The 18,440-nt window shown below is 47.2% G+C and overlaps 1 protein-coding gene across 7 annotated transcripts in view; it reads left to right on the forward strand.

The window, feature by feature from the left end:
- PLEKHM3 (pleckstrin homology domain containing M3) overlaps window positions 1–18,440 on the forward strand; it is a 520,667-nt gene that overhangs the window by 61,962 nt on the left and 440,265 nt on the right. For 6 of the 7 annotated variants that reach the window (XM_085648873.1, XM_085648871.1, XM_085648875.1 and 3 more), the window contains exons 2-4: window positions 5,186–5,264; window positions 13,082–13,183; window positions 16,703–17,644. In XM_085648873.1, coding sequence (XP_085504999.1) covers window positions 17,032–17,644 — 613 coding nt within the window. In that variant the 5' untranslated portion in view covers window positions 5,186–5,264; window positions 13,082–13,183; window positions 16,703–17,031. The remainder of the gene's footprint in view (window positions 1–5,185; window positions 5,265–13,081; window positions 13,184–16,702; window positions 17,645–18,440) is intronic. The other variant, XM_085648872.1, reaches the window with a different exon arrangement.

Below are 18,440 nucleotides of genomic sequence, written 5' to 3' on the forward strand. Positions count from 1 at the left end.
CCAACACTGTCCAGCAGATGTCATTTGAAGAGTGGCCTACAGTGCGATAGAATATACTTGTTTTTGTGCGGGATATTTTACAACGTATATTACTTCGATGTTCCATTTTTATTTTTTTGACTGCTCGTGAATTCATGCCTATATACCACATACCTCATGCAACATACAAACATTAATAAGGTGAAAACACAAGACAAGAAAAATCCCAAATCAATTTTGAAACATAGACAAAATGTAATGACTAGAATAACACCAAAACAAATTAAATCCAATTCATAGAACCATAATTACTAGTTTCTGATGTTTTAAGCGAAAAATAGTGCCTAAAAGATCAAAATGTCAACTGCTGGTATCTGTGCACATGATTCTGAGGAAAAATCAAAAGTTAAGACCAGCTATGATGGAGCGTGGTTCGGCTGCATGAGTTGGGTTGGGCCCGGTCTCGGTTTGCCTTCAGACTTAGAAGACATTTTAAAGAAAAGTTCCCTAGAAGGTAAAGTTCAGTAAGGCATGACAGCAGGCTGTGTCCCAGCAGGAGAAGGTGTCATAGGGGAGCCACTAGACATAGTCGCAATGAAGATTTCTATGTTCATAATCTGTTTCTATTTTGGAAGCTGAAAGTTTCTAGTGGGACATTTCTACCTGTTCTCTATAAAACATTAGCACATATTAACCCCTTCGCTGCCAGGCCTTTTCCCCCTCCTGTGCCACGCCCTTTTTTGGCTATTTGGGGTAGTGCGCGCTGAGGCCCCTGTAACTTTTTGACCACATAAGGTATCCACGCTAAATTTGCAGCCTTTTCTTCCAACATCATGGGGATTCTGAAGGTACTCAGGGTTTGTGGATTCCCCTGGAGGGGTCACAGAAATTAGCCACAATTCAGCAAAATTTAGTTTTTTGGGGGGAAAATGGGAAAAACGGGCTGCAAATGAAAGCATCTGGGTTTTTCCCTGCAAGTGTTATCAAAAAAGGGTTTGTGGGGCTGAAATCACCATTTTCCCAGCTTTTAGGGGATACCAGACTTTTGGCAGACACCCAACATTTTTTACACATTTTTGGCATTTTTCTGGGACATCGCCTATTTTTGCTATTTTTTGTGCTTTCGACCTCCTTCCAGTTAATGGTAGAAATGGGTACAAAAGCAATAATGGATCCTGGAGAGCTATACATTTTAGAGAAGTAGACAAAATTCTGAATTCAGCATGGGTCATTTGTGTAGATCCATCAAGGTTTCTTTATAGAAACCAACAGTTAAATATAGGATAAATTGAAATTTTTTTGAAAAAAAGCGCCTTTTGTGTCAACGTTTTCACCTGTACTTTCTTCTAATTATGACAGCTCTTTGAAAGCAATATACCGTTACATCCGCTGGACATTACTGGTTGTGGGGATATATAGGACTTGTAAGTTCACCAAGAACCCGATGAACCCAGAGCCAAAAACTGAGCAGCAACTTGCAATGGTTTTTTATTATGTACCGGGTATATAGTAATTATTCTGTAAAAATGTGTACATGGAAAAATCGGTATGAAAGACAGCTATGTATTTCTGAAATGGGAACAAAATATAGAGTTTAGAAACAGTAGATATTTGCACATTTCCGAATTTGGGAATACTCATACTAGCATGAGAATTATCAGTCATTTTTTAGACTGACTTCTTTTTTACACCATGTCTTTCATTTGGAAGGCAGAAATGCATCGAAAGTCAATAGGTAATAATGGTTCCTTTCAAATCTGAAGTCCCCTAAGTCTCCCGATAAAAATGGTACCTCACTTGTAGGGGTAGGCATAGTGCCCACGAAAGGAAATGGCTCAAAACCCAACGTGAACACACCACATTTTCACAATGCAAAATTACCCTTTTTTAGCAAAGTGCCTAGCTGGAGTTTTTTAACCCTAGCTCTGCCGGCACCTAGGGAAACCTAGCAAACCTATACATCTTTGAAAACTAGACACCCTGGGGAATCCAGGATGGGGTGACTTGACTGCCTCCCACCAGGTTCTGTTACCCAGAATCCCTTGCAAACCTAAAACATTGCCCAAAAAAACCTTTTTCCCCACATTTATCTGGTGGAAAGTTCTGGAATATGCGCGGATCCACAAATTTCCACCCACCCCGCGTTACCCAAAGTCTTCCGAGAAAAATGGTACCTCACTTGTGTGGGTCGGCCTAGTGCCCGCGACAGGAAACGGCGCAAAATGCATCGTGGACACACCTCATTTTCGCAGTGAACAATGAACTTTTTTTGGCAAAGTGCCTAGCTGTTGTTTTTGAACCCTAGCTCTGCCGGCACCTAGGGAAACCTACTAAACCCATACATTTCTGAAAACTAGACACCCTGGGGATTCCAGGGAGGTATGGCTTGCGTGGATCCCCAACGTTTCCTTACCCAGAATACCCTGCAAACCTCCATTTTAGCTGAAAAAATCACCTTTTTCACATATTTTTGTGTGGGAAAGTTGTGGCATCACTGGGCTGACACAAATTTCCTACCACCCAGCGTTCCCCCGGGTCTCCCGATTAAAAACTGTGCCTCACTCGTGGGACAGCCCCCACCCCTATTTTTTTTTTTTTTTAATTCCCTGGTGTCTAGTGGGCTTTTTGCCCCCCCGGGGGGGCAGATTGGGGGCTAATGCCCCCATCTTTCCCCCAGGGGGGGCAAAAAGACTCAATGGTGCCAACGTTATTTGGGGGGAGCAAAGGCTCTTTCCCAAGGGGCCGCTCCCACCTCCCTGGTGTCTAGTGGGTGGATTCCCCTCGGTGTCTAGTTTAAAAAAAGTACAGGTTTGCTAGGTTTGCCTACGTGCCAACTGCGCTAGTGCCCAAAATCCACAGGTATGCACATTGCTAAAAAAAAGCCGGAGCCCAGTGGGCTTTCTGCCGCCCTGGGGGGGAATCGGGGAAGGGGGTTTCATCCCGATGTGCCCCTAAAGGGGCAGAAAGACTGTGGCTATTTTTTGTGGGGGTGGGTGCATTGGTATGACCATTTTGGGCAGCCCCCACCCCCACGCATAAAAAAAGCCTGCGTACTCACTGGCACCTAGTGGGCTTTCTGCCCCCCCCAGGGGGCAGATCAGGGGCCGCTGCCGCCAACTACCCTCTCGGGGGGGTGGAAAGACTGGAGTTTCTCTGGGGGTGCGGTGGGGGTATTGTCATGCCCATTTTAGGGAGCCCCTACACTAATAAAACAAAAAAATCCATGGTTTCTAGTGGGCTTTCTGCGCCCCCCAGGGGGGGCCAGATTGGGGGCTACAGCTCCCATCTGCCTCCTGGGGGGCAGAAAGACTGTCATTTTTGTGGGGGGGGAGGGGGGGGGGCAGCCCGCACCCTAAAAACACTTGCACAAAAAAAATCCCTGGTGGATAGTGGACCTTCTGCCTCTCTGGGGGGGGCAGATTGGGGGCAACTGCCCAGGGGCATAAAGGCTGTAATGGTGGCGGGGGTGGCGGCATTGGCGTGCCCGTTTCGGGCAGCCCCCACCCTAAAAAAAATCTAAAAATAAATCCTTGGTGTTTAGTGAGCTTTCTGCCCCACCGAAGGAGCAGATTAGGGGCCAATGCCCCATCTGCCCCACGGGGGGGGCAGAAAGACTGTAATAATTGGGGGGGTGGAGTGGGGGCATGGGCCTGCCCGTTTTGGGCAGCCCTCACCCCTATTTTTTTTTTTTAATTCCCTGGTGTCTAGTGGGTTTTTTGCCCCCCCCACCCCCGGGGGGCAGATTGGGGCCAATGCCCCATTTGCCCCCCAGGGGGGGCAGAAAGGCTGTAATGGTGGCATGCCCCGACCCCTATTTTTTTTTTTTTAATTCCCTGGTGTCTAGTGGGCTTTTTGCCCCCCCTCCGGGGGGCAGATTGGGGGCTAATGCCCTCATCTGCCCCCCAGGGGGAGCAAAGGCTCTTGCCCAAGGGGCCGCTCCCACCTCCCTGGTGTCTAGTGGGTGGATCCCTGCTTGGGGATCGCCCTCCTGTGGCGATCCCCAAGCAGGGATCCACTGGGGAGGGGTACCATTGGAAAGGGGAGATTCTTCCCTTTCCAACGATACCTCTCCCGTCTTTCTACGTGCTCAGGGGGCTGAGATAGCCCCCTGAGCACGTAGAAAGTGAAACTGAAATGAGCCTCTTGGCTCATTTCAGTTTCACTTTCAGTGTAATGACGTCAGCGCGACGTGCGCGCCGATCGTCACTACACTGAAAGGGGGGGGGGGCCTCCCCAGCTCCCGAGGCTATTTTTAATTAAAGGGAATGCCTCATGACGTGCTGGACTCGTCATGGGCACAGCGCGACTGTGCTCCATGATGAGTCCAGCACGTCATGGGCACAGAAGGGGTTAAATGCAATAAGGTAACCTAATGTTATTCAGTGGGAGAAGTTGGCTTCACATTTAGTGAAAAATGAATTTGGGAATTTTTCTGTACCAGGACATGTAAAACTTAAAATCTCATGCCCTACCATTTAAATACAATGCAACCTGCTTTGTAGGCTGTATAGAGCCAACCATAGGGGTGACGTATGTATTAAAAAGGGAGGTTTAGGCCTGGCAAAAGGTTTATTTTGCCAGGTTGAATTGACAGTTTAAAACTGCACCATGGCTGTAATTTCAGGCCTGAGACATGTTTTAACCCTTTCGATGCGGTTCCGTCATGCGCATCGGTTGCGCTGTGCGGATGACGGAACCGCTCCGTCATGGCTCCGCCCGCGCACGGACCCTTCAGCACTGAAGGGAATAAAGGGCTATCTAAGTGGGAGGATATTACGTGCTACAGGCTCACTAGTAAGATTTAATTTACAATCTGGGTGCATGTAGTATCTCTTTACTAAGGACATATAAGTAAATTAAATGTGGCAATTGCTAGTAAACTAATTTGGCCATGTTTAAAGGAGAGAGAACAAGCACTTGGTTAGCTGTGGTAAAGTGCACAGAGTCCTAATGCCAACAAAAACAAATTTCATAGAACAGGAGAGGAAGGACCACACCAAAGGCTGTCATGTCTAACAGTCTCTTTGGATAGCCAATTACACACACTAGAAATGAAATATGAAATATTTGTGTGCAGACTGTGTGTGAAATGTAAATTACGAACAATGTAAGACGGCATGATAAAAGGTTAAAAAGTGATGCAATGTTCGGTTGCCCTTTTTCTGTTTGCTCATCACTGCACTTTCTTTTCACACTTTTCTTGCAGGTTATTTACAGAACATGCCAGGAAGGTGGATGTTGTATTGCAGGATGTCGACGTTATGAGTTGCTATAAGGAACATGAGGTGAGAATTGTGAAATTTGTGGGCCTGAACTGAACTGTTGGGCCAGGAAAAGAGTGTTGTATTTTTAGGCAGATAGGCAAGCTGGTTGGTCCCAGTCTCCTCCTGTTTCTAAGAGCAGTTTTAGTCAACAATGTTCTAATTCCCCACTTTTAGATGTGGCTATCTGGGAACAATTAGCACCACTTCAAAGGTGCAGGACTCACTTGGGCTGGGTCCAGGTGCAGGTTGAAGATGCAACAAGATGTTTGTGTCCCTGTAACTCTGAACAGGAGGCCAACAAATTAACCCTTGTGAGTCACTCTGGAGGTCCTGCGGTGTAAGAAGATCCAGTCCTTGTACCCAAGCAGCAGTGCAGCCGGGCAACATTGAGAAATCCAGCATGACAGAAGTCTTTCAGAGCAGCAGTCCAGCATAGTGGCAGTCCTCCCAGCAGCACAACAGTTCTTCCTGGCAGTGTATCCACGGGTCCAGAACAGTACTGAAGAGTTGGTGTCCGCGGTCCCCTTTTTATACCATGGTGTCCTCCTCTGGAACATGGGAGAAGCTTCTAGACAGTGCATGGAATTTCCTGCCTCCTCTGCCCTGTCTCGGGGCTGGCTGCAGTGACAATGTGGGGTCTTTAGGCCCTTTGTGTTGAGTCAGTGCACACGCCATTAAGTTGCAAGTGGGCTGTGCTCAGCTCCGCCCCCATCCTGCCAGCAGATGGCCTATTTAGGCACACCTAATCCCTCCAGTGTGTGACTGTCTGAGAAGAATTCACAAAGTCGGCCAGTTGCAGCCAGTCATGTGACCCAGGCCAGGCTAGAGGCACAAAAGGGCTAGGGGCAGAAAAATGCCAACTTTCTAAAAGTATTACTCCAAATTGTACCCCCTTCACCATAGATTCATTGAATCATTCTTTTAAATCTACATATGGCATCCGGGTCTCGTGGCCTATAAGCGTGCCTTTTTCCTTTGGAGTATTTTCCCTGTGTTTCTTCACTCTTCTCATGCGTTATAGTGGAAATGTGTGGCTTTCTGTTTCTTACTGGCATACAAAAAGACGAACAAACCATATTAAATAATAGGCGTTGCCCAAAAATGAATTTTATTCAATGTGGATCTTTCTCTCAGCCCACATGCTTTTCATCATACATTATTCAACAAGAAAACACAAAAATGACACTTATATACCACACACAATGCTGATGTGAACTCAAAGTAACAATTATATAAACCACATAGTGTTATGGAGATCAAAAACTAAATACTTTTCATAATGAATACATTCATTAGTTGGTTTTATGCAGTCTTATTCTTAATCACATCGATAAGTGTCCAACATACAAATATTTTATGGTAGTGTCCTGTCTCAACAGTTAATCTTAGCATTCGAAATTGCTGAGGCTATGTTGTCGTCGTTGTTAGTGGTCCTTTGGATACCACAGGGGCCTACGTGGTAGGGGTAGTGGTGTATTATCTCATGCAGATAAAACATACAAGAGGACTGTGGATCGAGAATTTCAAAAGGACAGGGTGTCTGCTCAGTAGGGCTGCCTACCAAGCCCTGCCCCAAAGGGCTATGAGCCTAGTCACCAACATCATCACACAAGCCATTATAAATTCATTAAAATCATCCTTAATTGGGAGGCAAACCCCTTCAAATATTGGCTTCCTCTTGCCTTTCTTCAGGGGGGGCTTAAGGTTTTAAATGAAAGTTATTTGTTGTAATCTCTGAATTTTTGTGTAGCATGACTTGTCCTTTTGCTGCTGGAGAGATGTATTATGACTTCTTGTTTTCCTTCATGAATGTTCTGTATTTACTTTCACTCAGACTGTAGCTTCATGCCACAACAATTTAGAGAGTGGCAGTTGTTGCTGCTCCATCTAAAGGCCTGATTCCGATACGACTCAGATCCGAAGGACTTTCCGAGCGAGACATACTCAGGGAGTCAGAACAAGCTAGTACGATGCTGATGTATGCTTATGGACTCGGTTTGCTCGGACTTCCATTGAACTCTATGAGAGCCTGTGTACAGATGCGTACACAGGCTCCCATTGCAGAAAAGGGGTGGATGGGGAAAAGCCTACACCCTGTGGTGGGCACCCCAGGGGGCCCGCCTCACTGTACATGCCTGGATCCGGGGAACCCATGAGCAAACTCCGTGACCGATTCGGAGGGCCCCGGGTGAAGGGGGGCCTACTACAGCCTCCCGAAGTACGCATCCGACAGCCGTTTTGTCTCGCTGAGACCGAGGCGAAGCGGTTGTCTGAATCGTGCATCGTACTCGCTTGGTTGCAATTCGGCTCCACAGCGTGGCACGTTTCAGCTACGAACAAGTCGTACGGACAGGTTCGGGTCCCGGAAACGGTTCGGTTGGCGGATATGCGATCTTCTCAACGTACTTGGTCGTTCAGACCTGTGTACGATTCGGTCGGAAATAAGGGCTACAAATCGGATCCGGGAAAACCAAATGCGATTCGGAGGCCTTCTGAATGACATCGGAATCGGTCCCTAAGTGTGTTTTGTTGTGGCTCCGGAACAAAAAAACATTCTTCTTCCACTGGGATCCACTTTGCCTCACTGAGCCCTGTTTTCGTTAAGTTTCACATCATTTTAGCATCTGTTCCTACCATAACATATTTAACCCCACCTTCAGTAGCCTTCCTCCCCTAACAGGTATCGGTGGGCTATATTAACAAATTATAGTTAAACGCACCAGTGAGTTCTCCTCTAGCTGATATAATGCATGGAGCTTGTTTATACAAGAGCTTAGCACTTCCAGATGAAAGACAAGAGAGGGCAACACACAAACTTGCTGCACAATTACTGGTGCCCAATATGCTGCTGACTAGGCAAATAGTTGGGAGTGCCACAGACTACTACATGGGTAGTGTCATTTTAGAGTAAAGATTTATATGTGTACTAGCAGCCAAGCTATTTCACTATTGTATACTAAAATGTAAGTTTTAAACACGTGCACCAGAATAAATCAAATGGCTTTTTGACCCAAATCCGCAATAGCCAGTCATGTACTTTAGCTCTGCATTGTTGCCAGACTTGATGGGTATTGATGTGACTTTCTCTGTTGCACTTTGCTCTTAATTCTCCCCATGGTTTATTTTGCTCTCTTTTTTGTTTTTCCTCTTCTTACTTCTTCTACCTCTTACTATTCACACTCTCTTTGCTGTCTTTCTCTCTCCTGCACCTCTCAATTCTCCTGCTTTTTTCTCTCTCACTCCTAGCTTTGTCTCATTGTCACCCTTGTAAGAGCTGATTTATTAATTAAACTTTAAATGTTTATTTGTGTGGTTGTTAGTATAACAGGGCCAGAAAAATAAATGTACTGGGCCTTTCTCATTTTCAAATTTACTGGCTCCCATTTCCAAAAGAATTAATGGACCATCTGTGTATGTGATATATATAACCACTAGAAAGCAATGGGAGCTACAAACCATAGGACTATTGTGAACTTATTTTCCCTTTGCTGTACCTGAGCTAATCTCATTTAAAAAAAATCAGATTATGACTTCATTGGAATGAATGTTATTTTGACACTGTTAATTGTGAAAAGTGCTACTGTTGAGTGTGACTTTGTGAGTCGAGTGGGAGCGCAGGCCCCCCTCACCTGCCAGCTGTGTGTTTGGGGGGCGGGTGGGAGGATTGGGGATACTTAAACCTCAGTTCGGGCTCCTAATGTGTACAGTGACTGCAGCGTTTCAGTCATGGTCGGATTTAACAATTTGATATTTCAGGGACCACCTTAGGGGAAAAAAGAAGCGGACGCATTGAGGAGCAGGGACAAGCCAGGCTGGAGTGTAAGGGCCGTACGAGCCAGACTGTGAAGAGGTGGGGGGGGACAAAGGCCAGATTAGAGTGGAAGAGGTCACAAACACCAGACCGGGTTCCAGGTTGGCACAAGCAAGGGTAAGAGTAATATGAAAATGGAAGAAAGTTAGAGCTGGGTATCTGGGAAAAATTAACCAGCTACCCAACTCTGTCCTTTTCACTTGGTCTAATGGGTTAGGGGTTTCCCATTTGGACAGCTGGGTCTCACCTGATAGCACCCATTGAACTACAATGGACAACCCTGGGTTAGACTACCCCTTTAGCCATTCGCAAGGGTAAAAGTAAGACTGGAAAGTAAGGAGGACACAGGCTAGATTGGAGTGTAAGGGTGGTATAAGGTGATGGAGGATGAACAGTGGCCAAAATGAGGCATTAGGTTGGGGGCAGGACAAGCTCGAACATATGTGGGGCAGAGGCACAGGCATAGGTAAAACTGTAAATCTGATAGAGACTACTAGCCGCAGATTCCTTAACGTAGAATTATCCCCAGGTGTTAGACTGGACCCGGAAAACTTTCTTGCCCAACATCTCTGCGTGCCGGGGGGCGGTAGCTTGCAACTCCGCCCCGACGTCCTCCGCGGGCGTGATGTCAGCGAGGTCACATAAGCCCCACCCTGGCGCTCTGACGTCAGTTTTCTTCTTTTCCGCATGCAACGCGGATCCGGATCGTGTTCCTGGCCTGTTTAAGACCTTCTTTTTTCGCTTTCAGTGTTTTCTTGAGAACAGTGTGCAAATGCCTTCGGGCTTCAAGACGTGCTTGTCTTGCACGCGCCAGATGTCGGCGACGGATCCTCACCCCATCTGTATGTGGTGTTTGGGGGAGCACCACAACTCCACGGACTGTGAGGCGTGTCAGCAAATGAAGCCGAAGTCCTGGCGGGAGCGCCGGATGAAACTCCTTTCGGACTTCTGCGGCGTCGCCGACAGGTTCGGCTCCAGGTTCTGAAGATGTGGTGCCATTGGGGTGCGGCCCTTCGGAGTTCCCTCCTTCGGACCACGGTGCCTCTGCCTCACCGCAAACTCCCGCGGGGGTCCCTATGGTGTCGCTGGAGGTTGCCGGGGCTCGGGGCATGTCCTCGAGTCCCCCTCGGTCCCCTGTGCAGGCAGTTGCCTTGTCCAAGGCCGAGATGATGCCACTCAGGCGCTGGCTGCTGCAGGCCCTGACGGCGCCGCGGGGGCCGGCTAGGGGTCGGGGCGTGTCCCCGGGCCCCCCTCCACGCAGGCGGCTGCCTCGTCGGAGGCCGAGTTGACGCCTTTTCGGCGCCGCTCCTTAGCCGCCCCGGCTCCGACCCAGCCCCAGTCTCCCGCGCCACGTGTTGTGGTGGTCGTTCCGGCGTCCACTTCGGCGCCGGTCGATGTTGACCTGACACCGGTGGCGAACTCTACGGCGCCATGCCGGCGTCAGGTCGTTGATTCGTCTTCAGATGCCCCCTCTTCCCCAGAGGTTCGGCAGCTGTTTGTTTTATCTTCTCCGGAGATGGGTCACCGCGTCGTGGCTTTTTCCCCGGCGTCTTCCAAGGACTGCTCTTCACCGCACCCGCAGTCTTCGCCGGAGGCACCTCAGTTCCCCATTCATCGGTCCACCCTCCCCCTTTCCGAGCTTGACCTTTCCTTCCTCCGGTTGGGCTGGGGGACGGCCACCTTAGCTTGCAGCCGTCGCCCACGGAGGAACTGCTTTCCCCTCCGCGGGGCCCTATGGAGGCGATTGCTGCCTTCACTCAGGCTGTTTCCACGGCCGCGGATATCTTGCTCATGGGCGATCCAGCGGCCCATTTCCCCACGGATTATCTGCTGGAGGTTCTCCATCAGGGCTCTGGTGGTTGGGTGCTGCTTCTTCCCTTCGAGGCTTCGCTCCACACTTCTCTTTTGGGGGCCTGGGGGCGTCCTGCCACGGGGGACCCGGTGCCCCAGCCACTTCTGCACCGACACCGTCCTGCTCCGCATGATCCTGTCTGTCTTTTCCTCCACCCTTCTACCAGGGGCCCTCTTTTACAGACTGCCTTTCCCTCCTTGCCATCGGTGTTGTCTCCCCCATCACAGGAGGCCCGCTGGTTAGATTCCTGGGGGGCGCAATATCTTCGCCTCCTCCAGTGCTGCTTTGCAGGCCCTTAACACTCTTTGTGTGTTGGCTAGAGCCACTTCTTGCTTATGGGATTCGGCGGAGTCCCTTATGTCTTCCGCTTCTCAGGAGGGTGCCAGTGTTGATCTGCGGCACCATGTGTTGGATGGCCGGGAGCTGGCGGCGTTTATTCTTCACTCGACTCTGGACGTTTCGGAGGTGCTTGGTCGTACCATGGCTTCTTCGGTGGCCCTTCGTCGCCATGCCTGGCTGCGGGATAGTGTATTCATTGAGAACGTTAGAGAACGACTGGTTGACCTTCCCTTTGATGGCGCTCTTTTGTTCGACGCCCCTGCAGATTCTGCCATTCTGAGGTTTCTTGCGGGGCTTCGTCCTCCTCCTCCTCCCCCTCCCCCTCAGTGACCTGGATGTCGGTCTGTGTTCTGGGAGGTGTTCTCCCGTTGTTTTCCTGGGGCCTTGTAACGAGTAGCCTCGGTTGTGTGTTCTGTGTGGTTTATGTGCCTTAGGCTCCTTTTGTTGGGCCCTTGGTGCTGTTGGCTGGCGGTCCGGCCCTTTTTGACTTGTGGTTTTGGCTGTTGGTAAGACCGGTAGGGCCTGAGATTAGGCCTTCCGTGTCTTTCTTTCTTGGCTGCTTGGTAAATGTTTTCCTAAGAGGTGTTCCCATGGTTTTTGGGACGTAACCTACCCTATGTGGGGTACTTGTAGCTATTACATAGCTCTGTCATGTGCTGGGGAGGTGTAGTCACCCTTTTTGGGCTCTTGCTCTCTGTGGCATCACGGTATGTCGCAGGTGCGATCTTCTTGCCAATTGTCTTGGAGCAGCTTGAGCTGGGTCTGTCCTTCTCCTTGTCGCTACGTCGCTCGGCCGGTCTGGCCTGCTGTCTGCGGCATCGTGTTGTGGCGGTTCCGCACTTTTGTGCTGTGGGTTAGCTTTCTTGGCCTCTGTGTTCCGGTGGCCGGCTTGGGGCCGTCTTCCGTCTCTCTTTCTCTTCTGCCGGTTCCGCCACTTCTTCGTGGGTCAGTGTGTGTGTGTTTTTGCCTTTTTCCCTTTGTTGTTACAATTTCCGATCCCCTTGCGGTCTTCTACGCTGGGGGTTCTTTTGCCTGTCCTTGGCCTCCTGCTCATTTCAGAGGCTCTGGCCTTCCTTGACTGTGTAGTCTGTGGGTGGATTGCTGTTGCTCCTCTGTTCCGGTCATGTGGCCCTTTGCTCTGTGGTCTGTGGTTGCAGTCTCTCTCTCTCTTTCTCTTACAGTGCTTTCCGCTGCTTGTGCCTTCAGCCTGACTATCGCCTTGGCTTGCACGGTGGTTCCACGGAGGGGAGCTTTGCGCTTTCCCTGCTGTGGCCTTCTGGTACTTTGGTGATCACTGCTGCTATCGCCTGGCTTGCACAGTTGTTCCTCAGAGGTGGTCTGCTCTTTTCCTGCATGGCTTTCCTGTTCTAGCTTCCTGGCGCCTCGGTGCCACCGGGTGCTGTTTCGCACCTTTTGTCTCGCTCCTTTTGTTTCTTTGGTTTTTTCACACTGTTCCCATGCTCTCCTCAGTTTTGTTGTGATGGCTCCACGTTGTGGCGCGGAAAAGTTCTCAGAAGCAAACTGACATCAGCGCACCGGGGTGGTTGCTTATGTGGCCTCGCTGACGTCACACACGCTGAGGACGTCGGGCGGAGTTGTGAGGTACCGCCCCCCGGCGCGCAGCGATGCTGGGCAAGAAAGTTTTCCAGGTCCAGTCTCACACCTGGGGATAATTCTACGTCAAGGAATCTGCGGCTAGAATCGTCTCTACCAGATACATCGTTACCGAAGGTAAGTAACTTGTACTCCAAGGGGGTCCCTGACCAAACTGGAGTGTGAGAATTAGACATTACATAATAATCCAAAAACTGTCCATGTATATTTTTATTATTTTAGATACAACAAGAAGGGATGAAGTATTTTAAAGGGCATCTGGAAAATGGAGTGCGACACACAGACCTATATGCGGTCAAGATTACAGATGTCAGGATATGATTGGTAGGTGGAAACAAGTAATCCAAGGCACAATGGAGGCTCTTGAGAGTGATCTACTCAGAAACACATTTTTTGTCATTCGTACCGTAGCTTGAAATTTTTGGGGGCGGGAGGATGCGTTTTATTTCTTGTGTAGGGTGTGTTGTATTGCACTGACATGTTGCTCAGTGGCCACTTCACAGACTAAATTCCACCATTGCTCATAGGTGGTGAATGAGTTCTTGAGGACAATGTATACTCCTACGAAATAGAGACTGGCCCCTCTAAAGGGGAATTGGTCTTCATGGGGCCCTATCTCTCAGGAGGAAATTGTAAGTCAGTATGATGTCTTATCCCTTAGCGGAAAAGATGGCTTGATTCCAATGGGGTGCTATCTATCTATCAGGTAGAAAATGTGGTTGGTCGATGTGTGCCAGTCACTCTAGGGGATGGGTTGGTCATGATGGAAGACTGTCCCACAGAGAAGCACCTTGAGCTCCACACATTGACATCTGTTGCTACAGTTGTCAACAACAAATAGCCTATTACTGTGTACTAGTCAAGATGACAACCCACATCACATACTCCTTGACCTTAATGACATCACAGAAAGTGACATCATATGACCCTTGGCCCTGATTGTTTTCAAAGAAGGCATGTCACATCACCTTAACATCACAATTGATATCTCTGAATTTCCATAATAACTGCATAATTAGTATAGCAGCATAACACAAAGGTTTTTTTAAGATAGTAACCATATAATGGTGCTGACATGAGCTTTAAAAGTTCAGGGGCACAATACGCACTCTGAATTGTAGTGAGCAAGCAAAACTAGTATGCCAGACCTCTTCTAGGGGGTTTCTACTAAAAAATATTTTGAAAAGAACGGGGTGAAATCATGCATTTTAAAGCTCAATATTCACATAAATTTGCTAAAATGCCAAGGGCACTCATTAGATATTCAGATCCTTTCATGGTGTTCCAAGCCAATGAAACATGACATTCCCAGAGAGTTGACCCCATTTTTTCAAAATGTGGTGTGGGTTCCCTCATTGGTCAAAAATTACCTCCATTGTGCCTGCATTTTGTTATGGCATTCCCCATATTGCATGGGTGCCCATTTTATCAAAGATGACATAAAATATGCAAGTGTGAGAATTCTGCAACTTAAGCTGCCCATTTACCGTAGGTGACCCTTATGTCAAAAATAACCTCAGGATGTCAGGGCCAGTATTTTGTCAGGCCTTGGTTTGCTAATGCTTGGCAAGAGGTTTATGTCACGTTTGTGATGTAAACCTGGCGCAAAATGTTACAGTCAGATATATTAAGCAACGCCAATCCTTATTTGCGTTGGATAGTACCCCAAAGTAACTCAAAATTATTCTATGTGCTTCCTTGCATTATTTTGCATCAAGGGGGCAATCCATAGGTGGTGCATGGGTGTTCCCCAAAGCCTATGCTTTAGAGAATACACACACCATTGCACTATGGCACAAAGGTGTGTGTGATGGCCCATGGCTGCTAAAATGCACCAGCAAGAGAAAAATGGACCTTAGCTTAAAAGGTATGGTACATGTTTCCTCTCTCTCTTTTACACAAGGCAGAGCAGCAACTTTGGTGCAGAGTTGCCTTGCATCAAACAATAGCAAACCTGGGCCTCAGTCTAGCACAACTCGACTTACTACCTGTCACTGGCACTTACACACACATATTTACACATACAGACGCATGCTCACACATACACACACTTTCTCACATAAACATGTTCTCACCAGTAAGTATGCACACAACATACATTTTAAAACGTTTTACTTACCACAGCTGCTACCAAAAATCTGGTTCCAGCTAAGCGTGCTCTATTTTTTATTACAATAATAATGAATAGTAGGACATTATTCACTATTATTGTCATGAAAAACTGACAGCAAATAAGGGATGCAAGGCCACCATTGCCTTCTTGACACTCATGTTGCCACCTCTGAGGCCAGGGGTTGCACGGGCAGTCAGTGCTAGTGGTCAGAAGAGACCAGCCAGGGGCCGCAGCTGCGACCCCTGGTGACTGCTAAATGATTTTCATGATTGACAGATAGATCTGCGACTGCTGCTAATGATAAGTGATATCCCCTGGGCCGGCAGAAATCTCTAAATTCGGAGTGCGTATACTCCGAACTCTAAATCCGCTCCTTTTCATAGCCTGCTTTTCTGCCTAGATAATTTTAACGAGTCCTTTTCAAATATTATTGAGACATGTTGCTCATACTTAGCCTTTGCCCATGATGATAAAGGCCTGGACCACTGACACTACCGCTAAACATTCTTCTCAATTCCACTTTCAAATGATTCTTAGTATTTTTTAAATTTTATTATGAAGAGCGGAGCTCAAGATTTTCTTCAAACGGTGGGAATGAGCCTTTTTGTGCAAGCTATCCGATTCTCACTTGTCTACTTGAGTCCCCGATGGCAGTCTGGTTGACATGGCAAACTGTGCTTTTCTCCCTTACCAGCCCAAGCAGTGTCGGTCCACCTCATAGTGGCTTGAGGGATCGCCCTCTTCGATTAGAGCCATTGAGGAGTGGCTGTTTCTCTTGACTTCTCCCCTCCATCGGCCCTACAGCGCTTTTACCGGCCACATGCCAGAGCGGTGGCCGAGCAGGTCCATTAGTCCTGGTCTTTGAGATTTTGGCAGGGGCTCAAAGTGCCCTTCCCTGTAAAGATTCCAGTGCTCAGCCGACACAGCTTTTTACATTGGTACACAGGGCTGCTGGTATTTATTTTATTTATTGAGTTAACCTATAATGTGTGCCAGCAGTATTACTTTTTGTTAACAGGGTTTTCAGTTATCACATAAAGTGTCGTAAAATATATTACTGGTTCAGCAGCAGTCTTTTTTTATTACTACTCACTCTCTCTCTTCCACTTCCAGTTGTTTTGTACTTGCAGACTTCCAATAATGTCACTGATTTGTCTTCGTAAAATGCTATCACTTCTCTTGTTCACTGCAGCCTTAAAACTGATAGTTGCATCAAATTCAAGGATGCATTATGCTGTTATGTATGTCACTTTGTTATATACTGTAGGCAAAAAATAAAATAAACAAAAGGCAGTAGGCATCCTGCCCTAGATCTCCCCAAATGTCCTTATTTTAATATTACCTGGTTCCTATTTTGTGCAATTGCTTGTTTGCTTTATTTTGGTTGAAAAATGAATATCAGAAATCTGGCTCCTTGTGTTAAATTATTTACAACTTCATGTGAAGTACTTGCAACGATATCAGTGCACAAATTCTTTGCTCTCAGACTTTTATCTCCAGCAATAAAAATGATTTCCTTCGCTCCTTCTTATCTGGTACCACACCCTTCTCAGACTGGGCTCTGATTCAGCAAAGCAAATACATGTGTAATCTGTAGGCTGGAATACAATCGCAGCCCTTTGTCCAGGGCTAGGAAAGAGGTGACTGAAAGTGTGGGAAAAGAATGATTAAGCGGTCACAATGGGACTTTGCTCATGTTTCAATAAAGTGTAATGTGCTTTATTTCACAGGAAATCAAGATAGAGTCCGTATACAGTCCACAAGACGTTGCGTCGCTTGCAGTTTCACCACCAAAAGCCATCAACAATAAAATTAAAATGGTAAAAGCTTGGAAGACTTGCACATTAAAACTTAAATATGCAAATAAAACCACATGCTTAAGATAGGAAATGGCCATCCTCTCTACTGGTGCTCATGCAAGCTGCCCGCACCCATTCAACAAATTCAAGAATAAAGAAATTCTAGTGGGCAGGGTCCTTCCAAACACATCCATTCACCTTCTGGTTCCTACTTGAAACCTTTCAACAGAAGAAAGCAAAATCTGTTGGCAGGGATTGAAATGGAGGCTCTCGAGGTTGACGACATTAGCCCGGCCTTGGAGGCTACTGAGGATTTCTTCAGTTCATTTGATACCAAACTGGAAAAACCTGGGCAGCAAAACGATGTTTTTGGGATCCAGGAGGTCCCGGAACTCTTAGGACATGAAGTATTGACCACAATGGCGAACCGCAACAATGCACGGAATGACAGCTCTTCTCTGGGCAGAGGTAGTACTGTTTGGGAACACTGTAAGAGTAGCTTTCTGGACACCAAAACACAGAATGGCTTTCCTACCAAAGATCAGTTTGTCTCACCTAGGAACGGAATCCCAGATAACATTGCCTGGGCGGAACAAAGAGAGCCTTCTTCCTTTAATGTCTTCAACTTGTGTCAGCGCCGGAAGGACCGGCCTCATTCTGTGAATGATACACTAGCAAATACAAAGGAACCCTCAAAATTTAGGCGAGGGCACAACCGATCACGTTCAGATGCTAGCCATGTGAACTGGGGTATGGTCATCAAGCCAGCACCTCTGCAGCGCTCCTCAAGCCAGGGTACGCATCGCAGCAGCCTATCTGTAACATCACCTCGCAACAAGGAGATTGCCTCTGTAGATGCTGAAGGAAATACAGGTGAGTGCCAGTATATTTGGGGCGGAGCAAAAGTTTGATAACTTAATCAACTGGGTAGAATTATTTTGATCCATCATTTGTCACAACATGGCCACAATGGGGAACTTACAAATGGGCAAGGTTTCCAAAGCTACATGTCAGTGTATAATTATAAATTAGGAAAGCTAGCATGAAATTCTAAATTAGAGAGTAAGTCTGTGTGGTGAGGTTAGTTAAGTCTTCGCAGAATGTTGGAGGGGCACTCACCAAGAAGCAAGGAGATCCCTGTAGGGTTTACATGATAATAGTGTATCGTATTAACAGTCTACTTTTACAAGATGAAATTCTTCGTACCACAGCTACTGAAAATGCTTTTTATTTTAAATTCTTCTCTCTCCCAAAGACCCAATTCTACTCCAGCATTCCACAGATAGGAATATCAAAATGCAGATAAATAGCCAGATAAGCTCTTGCATGGAACCTCCGTAGTGTGTCTTCTCTACTATGTGGAGGGGAGGCACAATAAACTGTGATAGAAAGAGAAAACAACTAGAATGGAAACAGAGTTCAGCATGTGTGCTGTAGGAGGCAAGACCAAGTTCTATGTAGGGGTTGCCACTGTGGAAAAAAAAGGGTTCATTTTCTTTATTAATGTCCTTATTTTCTTTCAATGTTGAAGAGACTGCAGGATTATGAGGCAGACTCACTTGCCATCCATGTTCAATTTGACAAAGAAACAAAAGCAGGACTGTATGGAAGGCAAGGAAGTGTTTAATACAATATGCCTTACGTTTCTTGCCTGGTGTGGCTTTAATGT

This window comes from Triturus cristatus, chromosome 3_2 (genome assembly GCF_964204655.1).
Source record: "Triturus cristatus chromosome 3_2, aTriCri1.1, whole genome shotgun sequence".
Lineage (NCBI taxonomy): Eukaryota > Metazoa > Chordata > Amphibia > Caudata > Salamandridae > Triturus > Triturus cristatus.